The 17,765-nt window shown below is 42.9% G+C and overlaps 1 protein-coding gene across 1 annotated transcript; it reads left to right on the forward strand.

Moving 5' to 3' along the window:
• Window positions 1-126: 126 nt before the first annotated feature.
• WDCP (WD repeat and coiled coil containing) lies at window positions 127-17,136 on the forward strand. The gene is made up of 5 exons (XM_047782550.1): window positions 127-219; window positions 5,859-7,656; window positions 13,022-13,139; window positions 15,207-15,297; window positions 16,481-17,136. The coding sequence occupies exons 2-5, from the start codon at window positions 5,878-5,880 to the stop codon at window positions 16,551-16,553; spliced, it is 2,061 nt and encodes a 686-aa protein (XP_047638506.1). The 5' UTR covers window positions 127-219; window positions 5,859-5,877; the 3' UTR covers window positions 16,554-17,136.
• The last annotated feature ends 629 nt before the right edge of the window (window positions 17,137-17,765 follow it).

Raw genomic sequence — 17,765 nt, forward strand, 5'->3', positions numbered from 1 at the left:
AAAGCCGGAGCTTATTGGCCAGTGGGAAGGACCCTCTCATAACAGGACACAAAGAACAGCCAATAGAGATGGGTCGTTGCTGCGCTTGCCCAGCCACCGCTCACCTATCAGGGGCTTGCGAGCGGTGCTTCCGGTACCGGCTCAGGGCGTCGGATTCGCGGTCTGCGGACCTGGGCGCCCCTGGGGAGAGCGACTCTCTGTGGGGCGGTGAGACCAGAGGTATTTTGCCTCCACTGATCCAGGGCCTGGCCTGTGTGGGGAGGCTGTAGGTGGGCGGGGAGAGAGGTGGAAGGACCCGCACTTTGGGGGACCGGGGAGGAAAGGATGTGTTACAGGTGTGGGGAGATTGCTGGAGGGCCACGTGAGAAGGACTGGTGGATGCGGATGAGTAGGGGGTGGGTTTAGACCTGAGAATATATTCTCTGTGATTCTCGACTAACACTTCTGGGATCTGTCCTAAGGAAGCCCTCCAAAATGAATGATATGCTTTATGTATAAACACTTTTATTCCAGCGGTATTTATAAAAGGATAATGTTGGCTATAAGTATAACCAGGTATTTCACAAGAAAAAATTATGGAATTGCTTCAGCAGTTTGGGAAGGTGAATATTAAGTGGCTTCTAAAAGTAATTTATAAAACTTTTAAATAAGAAATGCTAATATGCAGTGTGAGGTGAAGTTGTACAGTATGATTGAAAAAGTTTAACCCAAACTGCATAGAAATCTGGAGGGATGTAGTCATAATTTTCTCTGAATTTTTTGTGTGTGTGTGTGTGAATTTGCCTTTTTACCTTTCTTGTGTGTTAATTTAAAACAATAGTAAATGTAAAGAATTTGGAGTTATTTTACAGTGAAAACACAATAAACTTAGAAAAACAAATTGGGGAGTATGTAACTCTATTTAAACCTACTGGAAGTGCTCCAGTTCACCTAAGCCACTTGATTCTCACTATAATTTGTCTTAAAAGATTTAAAACAGGAGTACCCATCCTGGCTCAGTGGTTAACAAATCTGACTAGGAACCATGAGGTTGCAGGTTTGATCCCTGGCCTTGCTCAGTGGGTTAACAATCCAGCGTTTTGCCTTGATCTGTGATAATAGGTTGAAGATGCGGCTCCGGTCCCACATTGCTGTGGCTCTGGCGTAGGCTGGCAGCTACAGCTCCAATTAGACCCCTATCCTGGGAACCTCCATATGCCGCAAGTTCAACCCTAGCAAAGACAAAAAAGAAGACACACAAAAAAAAGATTAAAAAAAAAATTGGGGGTTCCCATTGTGGCTCAGTGACTTAAGAACCCTGCTAGTATCCATGAGGATATGGGTTCCATCCCTGGCCTTGCTCAGTGGGTTAAGGATCCAGCATTGCCGACAGCCGTGGTATAGGTCACAGATGTAGTTTGTATCCAGTGTTTCTCTGGCTGTGGCATAGGCCTGCATCTGCAGGTCTGATTAGCCCCCCAGCCTGGGTACTTGCAATTGAAGCAGGTGCGGTCCCAAAAAGAAAGAAAGAAAAAAAAAAGAATTAAATGGTCATAGACTGAACACCAGGTCTTGGTTCAGACAGCCTCTCCCCTGAACTAATAGAGTTGACTTTTCTCTCCCTAAAACACCCAGAGCTCCTTATTTGAGAAATCTTATAGTGAGGGTTGAGAGACCCAACAGGTATACAGTTAGCTTTAAGCAAAATGTAAATATCTTAAAAGATGAAAAATAACTGGGGAATGCTCGAAGGTCATTTTAACCTTCGTTATCTTTGTTCTCTGATGTTTCATTAGCAACTAGCTCTATGGCAATGACTCTTACCTCTGTCTAAGGTGCAATGCTACACTATATACATCTTCTTTTGTTTTTGTTTCCTGGTTTTTTTTTTGGCCTTCTGACAGCATATGGAGTTCCCAGGCTAGGGATCATATCTGAGCCATAGCTGTGATCTAAGCCGCAACTGCCCCGGATCCTTAATCCACTGTGCCAGGGATCTAACCTTAGGTTCCAGTGCTCCCAAGACACTGCCAATCCAGTTGCACCAAAGCAGGAACTCTAACCCTATATACATCTTAAATGAAGCACATCTAATACTAAATTTCTCACATACTGCATACACACTGTTCTTACCTTTGAAGCCTGCTCTGTCTTCTGTATCTGTAAATAATGGTTCAGCAATTCCCCAAGCTAAAAATGTGCATGTTATCCTTAATTCTCCTTTCTTCCTTACCACTCATCCTACTTGGTATCTTTTTCATCTGCCTTAGAAATATGTCTTGAATCCAGCCCTCTTTTTCTGCTGAAGTAGCTATGAACTGGACTCACTTTCTTATTGTGACATTCAAACTATTTCATGGCTTCTCATTAAACTTGTCCACTTTCTACTTACTCAGATTCATTCTGCACATTGTTATGTGAATGTGTGCTGGTTCCTCTAAACCCTTTATGATTGGGGAGATAGGATTGGAAAGGTATAGCAATATAAGACAGTTTAAGGCCTTCACTGCTTTGCTAGAACATTTTGGAAAAACTTTTGTACACATAGACTGTGGAGATTCATGAAAGGTATTTGAGCAGAAATGCAAAATGATCAGAGCTGTGACTCTTCTTAAGATAATTCTGGGAGTTCCCATCATGGCTTAGCAGAAATGAATATGACTAGCATCCATGAGGAGGCAGGTTCGATCCCTGGCCTTGCTCAGTGGGTTGAGGATCCGGCGTTGCCATGAGCTATGGCATAGGCTGGCAGCTACAGCTCTGATTAGACCCCTCCTAGCCTGGGAGCCTCCATACGCCATGCAGCCCTAAAAAGACAAATAAGAATAATTCTGCCCAACGCAATAGACTCCAGGCTCTGGGAAAGAAAAGACTGCTATGAAGATGACTTTTCCTTGTCCTTCCCTACTAAAAAAAATTGGTCAGACCTGGACTAATAATAGAGTAGAAAGGGCTGGAACAAATTTTTATAATTATCATTAGGTTTTTAGGAAAATAGGCCAAATTTCTTCTTGTTTCTAAAGATGGAAAATATTAAAAATTCTTCTAAAAAATCTCAGTAACTTTGTTATCAAGTTTGTTTTTTCCTTATTCACAAATCCTTACCCTGGGCTACTCCTGACCATACACACTCAATGACATTAGACTGACATGGGTGGCCTAAAATATCATATAAATTGCTCTTGATATAAGTGGCCTATTGGGAATTTTCTCTGCCTAGGAAAATGTATCATGCATTATTTATCAATAGAAGTCTTTTAAAAGTGCATAAATAGATATTAGGGAAAGACATATATTATCTTATACAAGCCCAATGGATTAGAGATGGCAGTTTTCTTCATTAGTAATGACAGCAGACGTATTTCTCCATTTAGCAAGCCATTGCAGAACCACTTAATCTGATATCGTGTAGAAGTATAACAGACCATTCCATTTCAGTGTAAGATTCTAAGAGCAGGGACAAAGCTTGCTAAGTAAGAGGTATGAGAACTAGTTTGCAGATAAGTTAAAAGTCAAATCTACCAGTTTGGTGGATAATACATTTCTTTGGATTTAAAGTCTGAAGGCAGCTTCTGTCTTTGACATTTCCTATTCAGTAAAACAAGGTTGAAAAACTATTGGATTCAGTTGTGTGGGTAGCACCAATCGGTTAGTGAGAGTTATTTTGAAGAAGAGGTGGGAATGGAGTCAATTTGGGGTGGGTTAAAAAGAGATTGAGTGGTGAAGCAATGGACACTGCAAGTTAGGCAATTCTTTGATGACCGATGAGATTAGGTATTATTAAATATGTTGATCATCATAATTGTTTTGTAAATTGTCTTGATATTCTTTGGCCACTTAAAACTTTGTCTTTTTTTTTTTTTGCCTTTTCTAGGGCTGCACCTGCGGCATATGGAGGTTCCCAGGCTAGGGGGTCCAGTCAGAGCTACAGCCTCCAGCCTACGCCAAAGCCACAGCAACTCAGGATCCGAGCTGCGTCTGTGACCTACACCACAGGTCACGGCAAAGCCGGATCCTTAACCCACTGAGCCAGGCCAGGGATCGGACCCACAACCTCATGGTTCCTAATTGGATTCGTTAACCACTGAGCCACGACGGTAATTCCCCAAACTCTGTGTTTTTAACCAGTTCATAAGAGCTTTTTTTTTTTCTTTTGGTCTTTTTAGGGCCACACTCATAGCATATAGAGATTCCGAAGCTAGGGGGTCCAATCAAAGCTATAGCTGCTGGCCCGCCTACACCACAGCCACAGCAATGCGGGATCCAAGCCTCATCTGCAACCAATACCACAGCCCACGGCAATGCCAGATTCTTAACCCACCGAGCAAGGCCAGGGATCGAACTTACAACCTCATGGTTCCTAGTCGGATTCGTTAACAACTGAGCCACAATGGGAACTCCACAGCTTTGATTCGTAATTGCAATAAAATTTATTATCCTTGGTGTTCCCGTGGCTCAGTGGTTATGCCGAGGGTGTGGCCATAGATGAGACAAAAAAAGACCAAAAAAAAAAGACCAAAAAAAACCACTTATTACTCTTTCAAATAACATGATGCATTTTATAACTGGGTTTTGGCATTTAATTTTATAAGATTTTAATCTTCACGCACACCTATGAGCTTATTACATTCTTATAATTTTACATAGTCTATTTACCAAAGGATTTGAGGTAGCCATTTACTGTATTGATCCATAATGAGTTGACTCATTTCAGACCTTATGTGTATCTTGCATACTTTATTGGCTTTCTCTAATTCATCATAGCCTTATAGTGAGGCTACAGTCAAAAACTGTAGTTACAGGAGTTCCCATCATGGCCCAGTGGTTAACAAATCCAGCTAGGAACCATGAGGCTGTGGGTTCAATCCTTGGCCTTGCTCAGTGGGTTAAGGATCTGGCGTTGCTGTGAGCTGTGGTGTAGGTTGCAGACGCGGCTTGGATCCCACGTTGCTGTGGTTGTAGTGTAGGCAGCGGCTACAGCTCTGATTAGACCCCTAGCCTGGGAACCTCCACATGCCGCAGGTGCAGTCCTAGAAAAGACAGAAAGACAAAAAAACAAAACAAAAAAACCCCTCTATAATTACGGTAATGTAAAGAGACACAGGGTTAGTAGTCAGAATGTATATTTTTTGTTTGTTTACCTGATTTCCTGTGAGTCACTCGGAATTTTGAACCAAGAACTATCATAAGCATTACTTTTGTTTTGCCTATATTGCTGACTTTTAGCATCCCAGTTCTGTGATTTATGCAGAAGTGGCTGCATAAATGGCAGGGTGTAAAAACCAGTGTTCCACAGAAGCAATCATAGAATGAACCTGAGAAATAACAAAAAAAGCTGAAATTTCAACCCCATCATTAAAATGTTTTAAAAAACAGTTTTGTCATTAGGTTTCAACAGTTTGACCTTATTTTGTAGGGAACAACAATTTCTTAGCACTGCTGTAGTCTTTTAATCTGCCAAGTTCCTTCCATCCTTTTATCCCCTCACAGTAATGATCTGTGAAAGGGCTAAGCCACTTGTCTTGTAAAATGTCCTACTTTTTTTTTTTTTTTTCTTGTCTTTAATCTTAGGGCCACACCCTTGGCATGTGGAGGTTCCCAGGCTAGGGGTCTAATCGGAGCTATAGCTGCCGGCCTACACCAGAGCCACAGCAACGTGGGATCTGAACCCCGTATGCAACCTACACCACAGCTCACGGCAACACCGGATCCTTAACCCACTGAGTGAGGCCAGGGATCGAACCCGAAACCTGACGGTTCCTAGTAGGATTTGTTTCTGCTGCGCCGCGATGGGGACTCCCTTGTTTGTTTGTTTTTTGACATTTTGAATTTGTCTGATTATATTCTCATACTATAACTTTCCTTCTTAATCATTTCAGATATCCTTTATCAGAAAGGATGGAGTTGGGAAAAGGAAAACTTCTCAGGACTGGACTGAATGCACTGTATCAAGCAGTACACCCAATTCATGGCCTTGCCTGGACTGATGGGAATCAGATAGTTCTGACCTACTTATACGTTCACGGAGGAGAGGCCATGTTTGGGAACTCAACGGTCATTGGACAATTTGACCATGTGTGTGGGGTGTCCTGGGCCCCACCTCATACAGCCGACACACTGGCTCTGCTCGCTGTCCAGCACAACAAGCATGTCACTGTGTGGCAGCTGTGTCCTAGAACTTCAGAGACAAGCAAATGGCTCATGTCTCAGACCTGCGAGATTAAACAGTCATTCCCTGTCCTTCCCCAGGGCTGTGTATGGCACCCAAAAAGTGCTGTCCTGACTGTGTTGACTGCACAGGATATCTCTGTTTTCCATAATGTTCACCGTGACAGTTCCCAGGTCAAAGTGGACATCAATCCCCAAGGCCTCATTCACTGTGCGTGTTGGACCCAGGATGGCCAGAGGCTGGTGGTGGTGGCAGGCAGCAGCCTGCATTCTTATATATGGGACAGTGTGCAGAAGACTCTTCACAGGTGCACCTTCTGCCCTGTGTTTGATGTGGGCAGCTGTGTGGGTGCAGTGTGCGCCACGGTGGACTCACAGGTCGCTATAGCCACTGAGCTTCCATTAGCTAAGATTTGTGGCTTAAATTCATCTGGAACCTTTGACATTCCCCCTAGTGCTGAAGACACTTGTCTGTATACTTTACCAGTTGGTGATGAAGGCTCCTCTGAAACACCAGTTTCTCCCTTTTCTTCGTCCTCTTCTGACCCCCTGGATCTAACTCATATACACTTCAATAGATTTAAATCTGAAGATAGTTCTCTTATTTATCTAAGAAAAAAGGACTGCTTGACAGAAACTGGCCTGGATTCATCCCACTTGGTCCTCTTGACCTTTGAGAAGGAGGTTACCCAGAACGGAAAGGTCACCATCCCAGGCATTCTGGTTCCTGACCTGATAGCATTTAATCTTAAAGCACAGGTACTCGCAGTGGCTTCCAATTCGTGTAATGTAATTTTTATCTATTCTCTCTTTCCATCACTTAGGCCACATATCCAGCAAATTCAATTAGAGAATAAGGACAGGCCGAAAGGCATATGTTTCTTGACAGATAAATTATTATTAATTTTGGTAGGAAAACAAAAATCCACTGATTCGGCATTTCCTCCTTCTACAAAATCTGATCAGTATATCATTCGTTTGATCGTTAGAGACATAACGGAAAAAGAATCACCAGTGACACCGAGTGAAAACCAGAGTGGGTACTCTGCTTTCAGTACTCCGTTAAATAAAGCAAATAGAGAAAAGCTACTTGAAAGTCTTTCCTCAGCTTTTTATCAACAAAACAGAGAGCTCTTATTAACAGCTAATATCGGGAATCAAAGTGGAAGGCCTGGAAGGACCCTTACTAAAGAAATCAAAAGTCCTCCATCCCGCATCTGTGATGGCGCCACAGCCCTCAAACGTGTAGGTGCCGGGCCCGTTACCCAGTCAGGAGCACTGCCCAGACCCAGCAGCACCCCAGACCCCACCAGTACCATGGAGCCTCCTACCTTGCAAGGGGAGAAGGAAAGTTATCAGCTCTCTAAGGAACTGGAGGTTTTATCTAGGACCCTGATCGAAGTTCAGCGACGTCTGTCTGAACTCACAGACTTTCTACGTGACGGAAAGAAATCCCCTTCTGCGTATCCCCTCTCCGAGGACCTGCCTTACGTTCACATCACCTGCCAGGTAAGGTTTGCTTTGAGCAGCTACCACTGGCTCCTGCAGCCAGCGGGGACTGCAAGAGAAATGTGTTCACGAGGAAGATGGTTCTAACTGAACTTCAGTGACCCGGCCATGTTATGCTCAGGCAAGTTGTTACACCTTTCCAGGTTGGTCGCCTCCCATCCAGATGGGCACACGTACCAGTATACACTGTGACTTTATCAGGCGTGTTGTGTGAAAACATGAAATATTACACTCATCCTGGCAATCTATATTGAGAAAAAAAGTGTTTTAAATCATGCCCTTTCATTGTAAAAACCTTTTACTTGTGCACTTGTAGACACTTTTTCATTTGTAAGAAAGAAAAAACTTTAATGTGGAGTTCCTGTCGTGGCACAGCGGAAATGAATCTGACAAGGAACCATGAGGTGCAGGTTCAATCCCTCTCAGTGGGTTAAGGATCTGGCGTTGCCATGAGCTGTGGTGTAGGTTGCAGATGAGGCTTGGATCCTGCGTTGCTGTGGTTGTGGTGTAGGCCAGCGGCTACGGCTCCGATTAGACCCCTAGCCTGGGAAGCTTCATATGCCGAGGGTGCGGCCCTAAAAGACAAAAAAAAAATTTAATGCATTTATGCCTGCATGTGCAAACATGAAATACTACCTGCACAAGTGGGGTCATATCATATCTGTTTTTATCATGAACTCTCTCCTTCCCCATCGAACTCAGCCCTGCTCTTCCTCCCTGTAATCTACTTTAACTAGCAGCTTAATATGGGTCCTTCCATATTTTACTTCATACTCATATAATCTTGCACAGATCTTTGTATACGTAGATGTATATAGGTGCAGAAGTGTTGGTGGTGATTTTGTCATTGTCTTACAAAAATGGGATCGTATGGTGCATTCTTTACTTCATGCTGAGAGTTTTCTGTTTATTCAGCTGGTACCTTGTTGATAGACATTCACTTTGTTTTCAGCTCTTAGCTACTCCAAGTAGTGCTGCAATAGTATTCTCATATGTTTAGTCTTGTAGTCATATTTTTATTTCTGTTGGCTTGGTTCCCAGAAGTGGAAGTGAAAATTTGGAAACCACATATATACACACACACACACACATATATATATATATATATATGTATGTATGTTTCTACCTTTAATAGAGTTGCCAGATTGCCTTTCAGAGATTTTTTTACTAAACAGTGTATCATCAGATGCCCATCAACAACCTAAGGGACTGTCTTTTTCCTCGCATCCTCACCAATCTGATGAATGTAAAGGGGTGTTTCCCTTACCCTTAGTGAATTTGACTATGTCTTCATGGTTTTTTACAAGTGAATATGAATTGCCTATTGCTCTCTTTTTTGCTGTTGAGTTCTCAGTTTACGATAGGTGTTTTTGTGTTTGTATTTTGGCTGTGCCTGCAACATATATAAATTCCTGCACCAGGATTCATACCTGTACCACAGCAGCAACCCTGGCTGGATCCTTAACCTACTACACCACCAAAGAAAAACACAAGAAGTTTTTGAATATAATAGAAATTGATATATATGTAACAGTTTAGGTTTTCTTGCTTTTTTTTTTCTTTTTTTTTTTAATGGCCGTACCTGTGGCATATGAAGGTTCCCAGGCTAGGGGTCTAATCAGAGCTGCAGCTGCCAGCTTATACCACAGCCACAGCAACACCAGATCCAGGCTGCATCAGCAACCTACGCCAGACTCTTCACCCAGAGTGAGGCCAGGGATTGAACCCGCTTCCTCATGGTTACTAGTTCAGTTCTTAACCTGCTGAGCCACAATGAGAACTGCTTGCATAATTTTATTACATCAGTTTTTACAATTAAGTTTTTGTTTTTTAGTATATGACCACACTCACAGCATATGGAAGTTCTCAGGCCAGGGATTGAATCTGTGCCTCAGCTGTGACTTATGCTCTAGCTGTGGCAATGCCAGATCCTCTAACTCACTATGCCAGGCCGGGGATCAAACCCACACCTCAGCAGTGACCCGAGCCACTACAGTAGGATTCTTAACCCACTGTGCCATGGCAGAAACTGCCACATTTAAGTTTTTAATCTTTTTTTTTTTTTTCTTTCAGTTGTGCCCACAGCATACAAAAATTCCAAGACTAGAGACTGAACTTGCACCACAGCAATGACAATGCTGGATTCTTAACTGCTGAGCCACCAGGGAACTCTTTTTAATCCTTAATTAAAATTTTCTGAAAGTTAGGTAACCAGTTGTGCTACCAACATTATTAAAAATCCGTCTTTACTCCACTGAACTTGATCTACCACATTAGTCATATATAAACATATTCTGGGATCTAATTTTGGATTCTTCTTACTATGCATCTACTGTAATGCTGGTCTCTTTATCTAGAACCTTAGTAAAACCACACTGATTTGATTACTGAAGACTAATATGTCTTTGTTTTAAAAAGTATTTGCGGGAGTTCCTGTTGTGGCTCAGTGGAAACAAATCTGACTAGTATCCATGAGGATGTGGGTTTGATTCCTCGCCCTGCTCAGTGGGTTAAGGATCCAGCATTGCTGTGAGCTGTGGTGTAGATCGCAGATGCAGCTTGGATCCCATGTTGCTGTGGCTGTGGCATAGGCAGCAGCTACAGCTCCAATTTGACCCCTAGCCTGGGAACCGTATGCTGTGGGTGCAGCCCTAAAGAGAAAAAAAAAAAAAAATTAAATTTTAAAAATTAAAAAAAATTAAAAGTATTTGCATAAGGTTGGTATTGAAATCAGTAATAACTAATATGTAAATTACTACTTAAATAGTAGTCAAAAAGAGATATTTTAATTTGTTTTTTCATAGAACTACTGTTTGACTGACTCAAGCATATTGGTTTTTAAAAGAAGCAAAGAGGAGTTCCTATGTGGCTTAGCAGTTTAGGGATCCAGTGTTGTCACTGCTGTGACTTGGGTCACTGCTGTGGCACGGGCTTGAACCCTAGACTGGGAATTTTTGTATGCTGCAGACTCAGCCAAAAACACCAACAACAAAAAGAATATTTAATGTTGAAAGTAAAAATTCTTCATAACCCAACCCTTAGAAAATTACAGATATAGTTAGTAATGGAAGTATTTATATTTACTAAACTCTCTGTCAATCTAAAAGATATAGCTAGTTGTTTTGGGTTTTTTTTTTTGTCTTTTTTGTTGTTGTTGTTGTTGCTATTTCTTGGGCCGCTCCCGCGGCATGTGGAGGTTCCCAGGCTAGGGGTTGAATCGGAGCTGTAGCCACCGGCCCACGCCAGAGCCACAGCAACGCGGGATCCGAGCCGCGTCTGCAACCCACACCACAGCTCACGGCAATGCCGGATCGTCAACCCACTGAGCAAGGGCAGGGACCGAACCCGCAACCTCATGGTTCCTAGTCGGATTCGTTAACCACTGAGCCACGACGGGAACTCCGGGGGTTTTTTTAATTGTTTTATTTTTTTTTTTTTTGTATTTTTAGGGCCACACTGGCAGCATATGGAAGTTTCCAGGCTAGGGATTGAATCGGAGCTGTAGCCACTGGCCTACACCATAGCTACAGACAGCAACGTGGGATCCGAGCCACTTCTACAACCTACGCCACAGCTCACAGCAATGCTGGATCCTTAACCCTGAGCAAGGCCAGTAGTCAAACGTGAATCCTCAGGGATGCCAGTCAGATTCGTTTCCCCTGAGCCACGACGGAAACTCCTGTTTTTATTCAAATAGATTATTTTATCAAACAATACGTACTTTTAAATATTTATAAATATGATTTTTTTTCTTTTTTTTTTGTCTTTTTAGGGCCTCACTTGTAGCATACAGACATTCCCAGGCCAGGGGTCAAATCGGAACTGTAGCTGCCAGCCTACACCATGGCTCAAGGCAACGCTGGATCCTTAACCCACTGAGTGAGGCCAGGGATTAAACCTGCGTCTTCATGGATGCTAGTCAGTTTCGTTTCCACTGAGCAACGACAGGAACTCTCTATAAATTTTTTTAAAGTAAAAAGAAATGTGTTTTTTGGCTTTTAATTCCCTAATTTCTCAGTTTATAAGAAACTAATCCAACCAAGCTATTATCAGTAAGTACTTCTGGAAAGTAGAATTTTGGGGATATATTTTCCATGGATATACCTCTGGACTCGATGTGTCTTAAATTAGAGCTATAATTATTTTATCTTGGGAGTTCCCGTCATGGCTCAGTGGTTAACGAATCCAACTAGGAACCATGAGGTTGCGGGTTCGGTCCCTGGCCTTGCTCAGTGAGTTAAGGATCCGCCATTGCCATGAGCTGTGGTGTAGGTTGCAGACACAGCTCGTAACCTGCATTGCTGTGGCTCTGACGTAGGCCGGCGGCTCCAGCTCCAATTCGACCCCTAGCCTGGGAACCTCCATATGCCTGCCACGGGAGCAGCCCTAGAAATGGCAAAAAGACCAAAAAAAAAATTTATCTTTTCTTTCTCTGTGGATAGTTGAAAGCTTTTTTTTTAATAGCCACATCTGTGGCATATAAAACTTCCCAGATTAGGGGTCAAATTGGAGCTGCAGCTGAGGCCTATGCCAGAGCCAGAAACCATTTTTAAAGATGAGTTAAATTTTAACATGAGTTTTTAAAATTTTTAAATCACTTGTATTTGTACTTTTTCTAAGCTAAGTGAATTTTGACCACAGTTTATTTATTTTACTTATGCAAATCCTCTGCTGTCATTTCGGGCAGTCTGGCATTTTTTTTCCCCCAATAAAGAAAATACAAAGTTTCTTAGTTATACGGGCATACCTTATTTTACTTGCAGATATTTTTTTTGTTTTTTACAAATTGAAGGTTTAGGGCAACCTTGTGTAGTCACATGATAGTTGGCATTTTTAGCCATAAAGCATTTTAAATTACAGTATGTACATTACTTTATTAGACATAACGCAGTTGCCCACTTAAAGGGACTATAATATGACTAGGAAACCAAAAAATGGGCGTGGCTGACTTTATTGTGATACTTGCTCTGCTGCAGGGTCTGGCACTGAACCTGCAGAATGTCAGAGGAATGTCTTTTTCTAAAACAGCCAAGCAGTTGTTCTTCAGCATTAGATTATGTCTCTCAGGCTGCCATCCATCATCCTACAGTGATCTTAGTTGTATCCTAGGAAAGCCAGTTCTTAGCAATAAAGACATAACCCTGGGGAAAGAAGAGAGCAAGAGGAAAAGTAATTGCATTTTGTCTGATTTTTCAGTTGTGTTAAATAATGCAGCAAAAAGCTCCTCATATAAAACTGAAGTCTTAAAAAAAAAAAAAGACCGAAATCTACTTGATAGTAATAATAGATAAGAATTTTTAAAACTACACATTCTATTCTTTGGCAATGTTAACTCCATTAACAATTTTTATTTTTATGTTTGAAGAAACCTTATTTTGTAGGTCCTATTGTTGAAAAAAGAGCTGTGCTTCTCTGCAATGGCAAACTAAGACTCAGTACAGTTCAGCAGACTTTTGGCCTCTCTCTCATTGAAATGCTGCATGGTAAGTAAAATCCAGAAATTGACTCTACCCAAAAAGTTCCTCCTTCTGTTTGTATCTTACCCTGGTAGTGAAAATGAAAGTGTACCAACCATTCACTGATTCATTAGATAGTTGACAAGTATTATTAATTGCTCACTGTATACCTAGGCCTGTTTTAGGTGCCAAAACACATGGAAAATAAGGGCTCTGCCCTTAAGGAACTTACAATCTAACACATGGAAAAACTTAATAGAATTACAAAGTAACATGTAACAACTGCAAAGAAATAACCTAAAAACCTCACATATACCTGTTGCACTAAAGCATGAGGATCATAGCATTGTAGAATATTTCTTTTTTTTTTGTCTTTTTTGTTGTTGTTGTTGTTATTGTTGTTGTTGTTGTTGCTATTTCTTGGGCCGCTCCCGCGGCATGTGGAGGTTCCCAGGCTAGGGGTTGAATTGGAGCTGTAGCCACCGGCCTACGCCAGAGCCACAGCAACGCAGGATCCAAACTCATCTGTGACCTACACCATAGCTCACGGCCACGCCGGATCGTTAACCCACTGAGCAAGGGCAGGGACCGAACCCGCAACCTCATGGTTCCTAGTCGGATTCGTTAACCACTGCGCCACGACGGGAACTCCTGTAGAATATTTCTTAAAGGAGTTATCATTTTAATATGCAGCAGACGTGGACATGAAGGATACTACTAGATGGCAAGGCACTGAGTCCTGCCTGTGTTCCATCTGATGGAGAGCATGGTGGTTGTCTCATGCCTCATTCTTTTCCTGGCAGCTACACTGAACATAAAATTTTGTTTCATTTTCTCCCCCACTAATATTGTAGCATCAGCATTTTTTTTTTTTTTTGTCTTTTTAGGGCCGTACCCATGGCACGTGGCAATTCCAGGCTGGGAGTTGAATCAGAGCTGTAGCCCCAGCTACAGCAACGTGAGATCCAAGCCATGTCTGTGACCTACACCACAGCTCACAGCAACGCTGGATCGAGTCCAGGGTTTGAACCCACATCCTCATGGATGCTAGTCAGATTCGTTTCTGCTGAGCCACAACGAGAACTCTAGCACCAGCATTTTTCTATTTTGACTCATGCATTTATGATATGACTTCATAATTGTCATTTTTTACTAGATGGGGTTAATATTCTGTCTTGGGTGTACTATATTTTTTCTTCCAGTTTTATTGAGATATTATTGACATGTAGCACTATATAGGCGTAAGGTTGTCCAGCATAATGATTTGACTTACAAACATCATGAGATGATGTCCCAGTAAGTTTAGTGAACATCCATCGTCTCATATAGAAAAAAAAAGTTTTTTCCTTGTGATGAGAAGGATTTACTCTCCTAATACTATATATTTTACCTTGCTGTATTGTCTTCGACACTTAGGTAGTTTCCAATTTTTCACTATCATAAGTAACACTTAAGAAAAACCTCTCTGCATATTTTACATATTTTTTGGAAAGCGTAGATTTTCAGACGTGAAATAACAGGGTCAAAATTTCTACACAGTAGACTCGAAAGAACCAGAGAAGGTCCGGGTATGTGTTATGCTAGTGGCCCTAAGTTACCCCAGACCAAACAATTTAGGATTATCTGGACCATTCTAGTCTGGCTTCAGTCAGCTTAACCTCCTTGGTTGTCGGGCAGCTGGTATGGATGTAAAGAATGTAGAACGTTTTTTTGTAGAGTAGCTGTGCCCAGCTTCCCATGGTTTCTGAAGAAAGTGCTGAACAACATGTAGATAACGCTAGGACGCGCCACACGCCACCCCTAACACATATGTGCACACGTGCACACACAAGCTCAGATGCATAGCCCTGAGTGATTATTGCCTGGCCTGAGTGAAAATTCATGTCCCTTAGCTATGCCTGTCATCAACACCCCCTTCCTGCCGTATAACCTCGGCCTTCCCATCTTCCCATTCTCTGTGAAGTTTTATGATGGTCAGGTTCAAGATTATCAACTCCTACATTCTTCCCTTAAAAAAAATCATATTTGTCGTATTTTTCTTTATAGACTAAGATGAGATATCCTAAATCGCCTATGTGTTTATTTACTTTGCAGGCTCCCACTGGATCCTTCTCTGTGACGATAGTGAAGGCTTCATCCCCTTGACCTTCACAGCCACACAGGAAATAACCATAAGAGACGGCAGGTCAGATGTCTTTAGAGAATGTGTATCAGAGTCTTGATATTGGCCTTTCTCTTGAAGTCTTTAGCCATATACTGCCCAAAGCCTAGATACTACTGGCTGTTCTAACCATTTTGGCTGTATGGCCTGATACTTGTTTGCAGAGTATTTGCTGCATTGCCTTTCAGATGAGGTCATTACAAACAAGACGTGTTTTCCAAGGTAGACTCTTCCCCAGCTGGGATTTGTGTTGTTGCTGGGAGGTGAAGCATTTGCTGTGGCTGGCTCAGCGTCCCGAAGCCCATCCCCACCCCCACCCCCCCTCCCCTGCCCCCACTGACACCGCTGCCCAGCAGCAGAGCCCATTCTTTGTTAGTTGGCTCCAAAAGTGGTTATTTATGTTTCCATGTCTTATGTGGTTTTGTCTGTGGGCAGAATTCCCAGCATAAAACAATATTATGGTGCCATATGGATTGTGTTTTATGGTTTCTCTGAGGCTTTCTGTCCCTTGCCCAAACGGGTGTTAAAGCTCTTAGAAGCACTTAAATGGTACCTCAGCGTTGTTATAGATCTTTTTCTCGGCTTAAGATTGAGTGTGAGGCGTGCTGGAGAGCATCTGCTCCGGCATATCTTTAAGCCCCAAACCAGCGGGAATCAGCAGAGCTCAAAGGAAGACAAAAAAAATCTGCTCCCAGGGCTACCTGGAACAGGAAGTAGTTATAATTTGGCTGGACCTCCCAGGATATTTTCTCTTTATTTTGGGTGCACCCACAGCCACGTGGAAGGCCTGCAGGCCAGAGATCAAACCATTGCTACAGCTGTAGCCTGAGCCACAGCAATGACCGATGAGGGAGCTGGGACCTTCCAGGATTTAAACCTAACCCTCTCACTTCCCTATAAAATTCTGGCTGACAAAGGTCCAGAATCTCCTAAAAACTGGCCCTTGGCAAATTTCAAATAAAATTTCAAGGGCCTTGACTCCCGCTGGACCCCACTTGAGTGTGTCCTGATATTTGTTGCACGAGGCCACAGGTGAGGCCTACGGCATGACTTTGTACTGTTGCCCCTCCTGGTTTTCTCTCCGATAGGTTCCCTACCACCACCATTTTGGGATCATAAAAATGTCCTGTTTTTTTCTCCTAGTAATCAATTCCCTTAGGTAAATTGTCACTTTAATTTTGAAATTTTCCTTCTCCCCCTATTCAAGTCGTGGAGACCAGCATAGAGTCTATGAGAGAAACTATTTCAGGAAGTTGGAGGTCTCACTGAACCGGATGTAATTCATTGTCATGGGCCAAAGCGGCAGCTTAGTATTGTGGAAAGAGCCCCGATCCCAGCTCCAGAGAGACTCACCACTCGCTCCTCACTGCCTTCAGACAGAATCACGACCTTCAGTCACTGCAGCATAACGAATGGGTCAGAACACATCTGCAGATAAATTGTTTCAACCCTAGAAGCTCATGTGCATAGTAGCACATACACTTCTTTTTCCCACTTTCTTTTAGAATCATCTGGAAAGAAATATGTTGTGTCCTTGAGGACTCCTTCCTGTCTTTTGCAGTTTAGGAAGGTGGGGCTGGGATAGGGAAGAAGCAAGGGCCCATTTTGTGGTTGAAATGCATTAGAGAGCGGCTGGGATAATGGAAGCAGAGGCCACTTGTCTGGAATCAGTCGCCCGAGAGCAGAGGCTGAGGACCTCTGTGGCCTGGCTCCATTTTCAAAGGACGTATCTGAGTGGATTGAAAGCACACAACTGTGAACCCTCAAGAGGGGGGCTGGGGACCCTGTGGTAAGATCAGTGTGGGTGCCTCAACGTGTATCTTTTTTTTTTTGTCTTTTTGTCTTTTTTGTTGTTGCTATTTCTTGGGCCGCTCCCACGGCATATGGAGGTTCCCAGGCTAGGGGTTGAATCGGAGCTGTAGCCACCAGCCTACGCCAGAGCCACAGCAACGCGGGATCCGAGTCGCGTCTGCCACCTACACCACAGCTCACGGCAACGCCAGATCGTTAACCCACTGAGCAAGGGCAGGGACCGAACCCGCAACCTCATGGTTCCTAGTCGGATTCGTTAACCACTGCGCCACGACGGGAACTCCTTTTTTTTTTTTTTTTTTTTTTCAACGTGTATCTTATAATCATCATTTTGTTGGTCAGGATTCTGTGACCGAGGCTTCAATAAAATCACTAATGGTTGTTGTGGCTGTTGTGAATTTTTTGTTTGTTTGTTTTTTTGTTTTTTTTGTCTTTTTGCTATTTCTTGGGCCGCTCCCGAGGCATATGGAGGTTCCCAGGCTAGGGGTCTAATTGGAGCTGTAGCCACCGGCCTACACCAGAGCCACAGAAACACGGGATCCGAACCGCGTCTGCAACCTGCGGCACAGCCCACGGCAACGCCGGATTGTTAACCCACTGAGCAAGGGCAGGGACCGAACCCGCAACCTTATGGTTCCTAGTCGGATTTGTTAACCACTGAGCCATGATGGGAACTCCTG

The sequence above is a fragment of the Phacochoerus africanus genome, chromosome 5 (assembly GCF_016906955.1).
Source record: "Phacochoerus africanus isolate WHEZ1 chromosome 5, ROS_Pafr_v1, whole genome shotgun sequence".
NCBI lineage: Eukaryota > Metazoa > Chordata > Mammalia > Artiodactyla > Suidae > Phacochoerus > Phacochoerus africanus.

Bases quoted from the DNA above. Each gene is read 5' to 3' on its own strand.
- WDCP (XM_047782550.1), top strand. From the start codon at position 5,878: ATGGAGTTGGGAAAAGGAAAACTTCTCAGGACTGGACTGAATGCACTG. The intron at 7,657-13,021 runs GTAAGGTTTGCT...TTATGTTTGAAG, and splicing joins ACGTTCACATCACCTGCCAG to AAACCTTATTTTGTAGGTCC. The intron at 13,140-15,206 runs GTAAGTAAAATC...TTTACTTTGCAG, and splicing joins TCTCATTGAAATGCTGCATG to GCTCCCACTGGATCCTTCTC.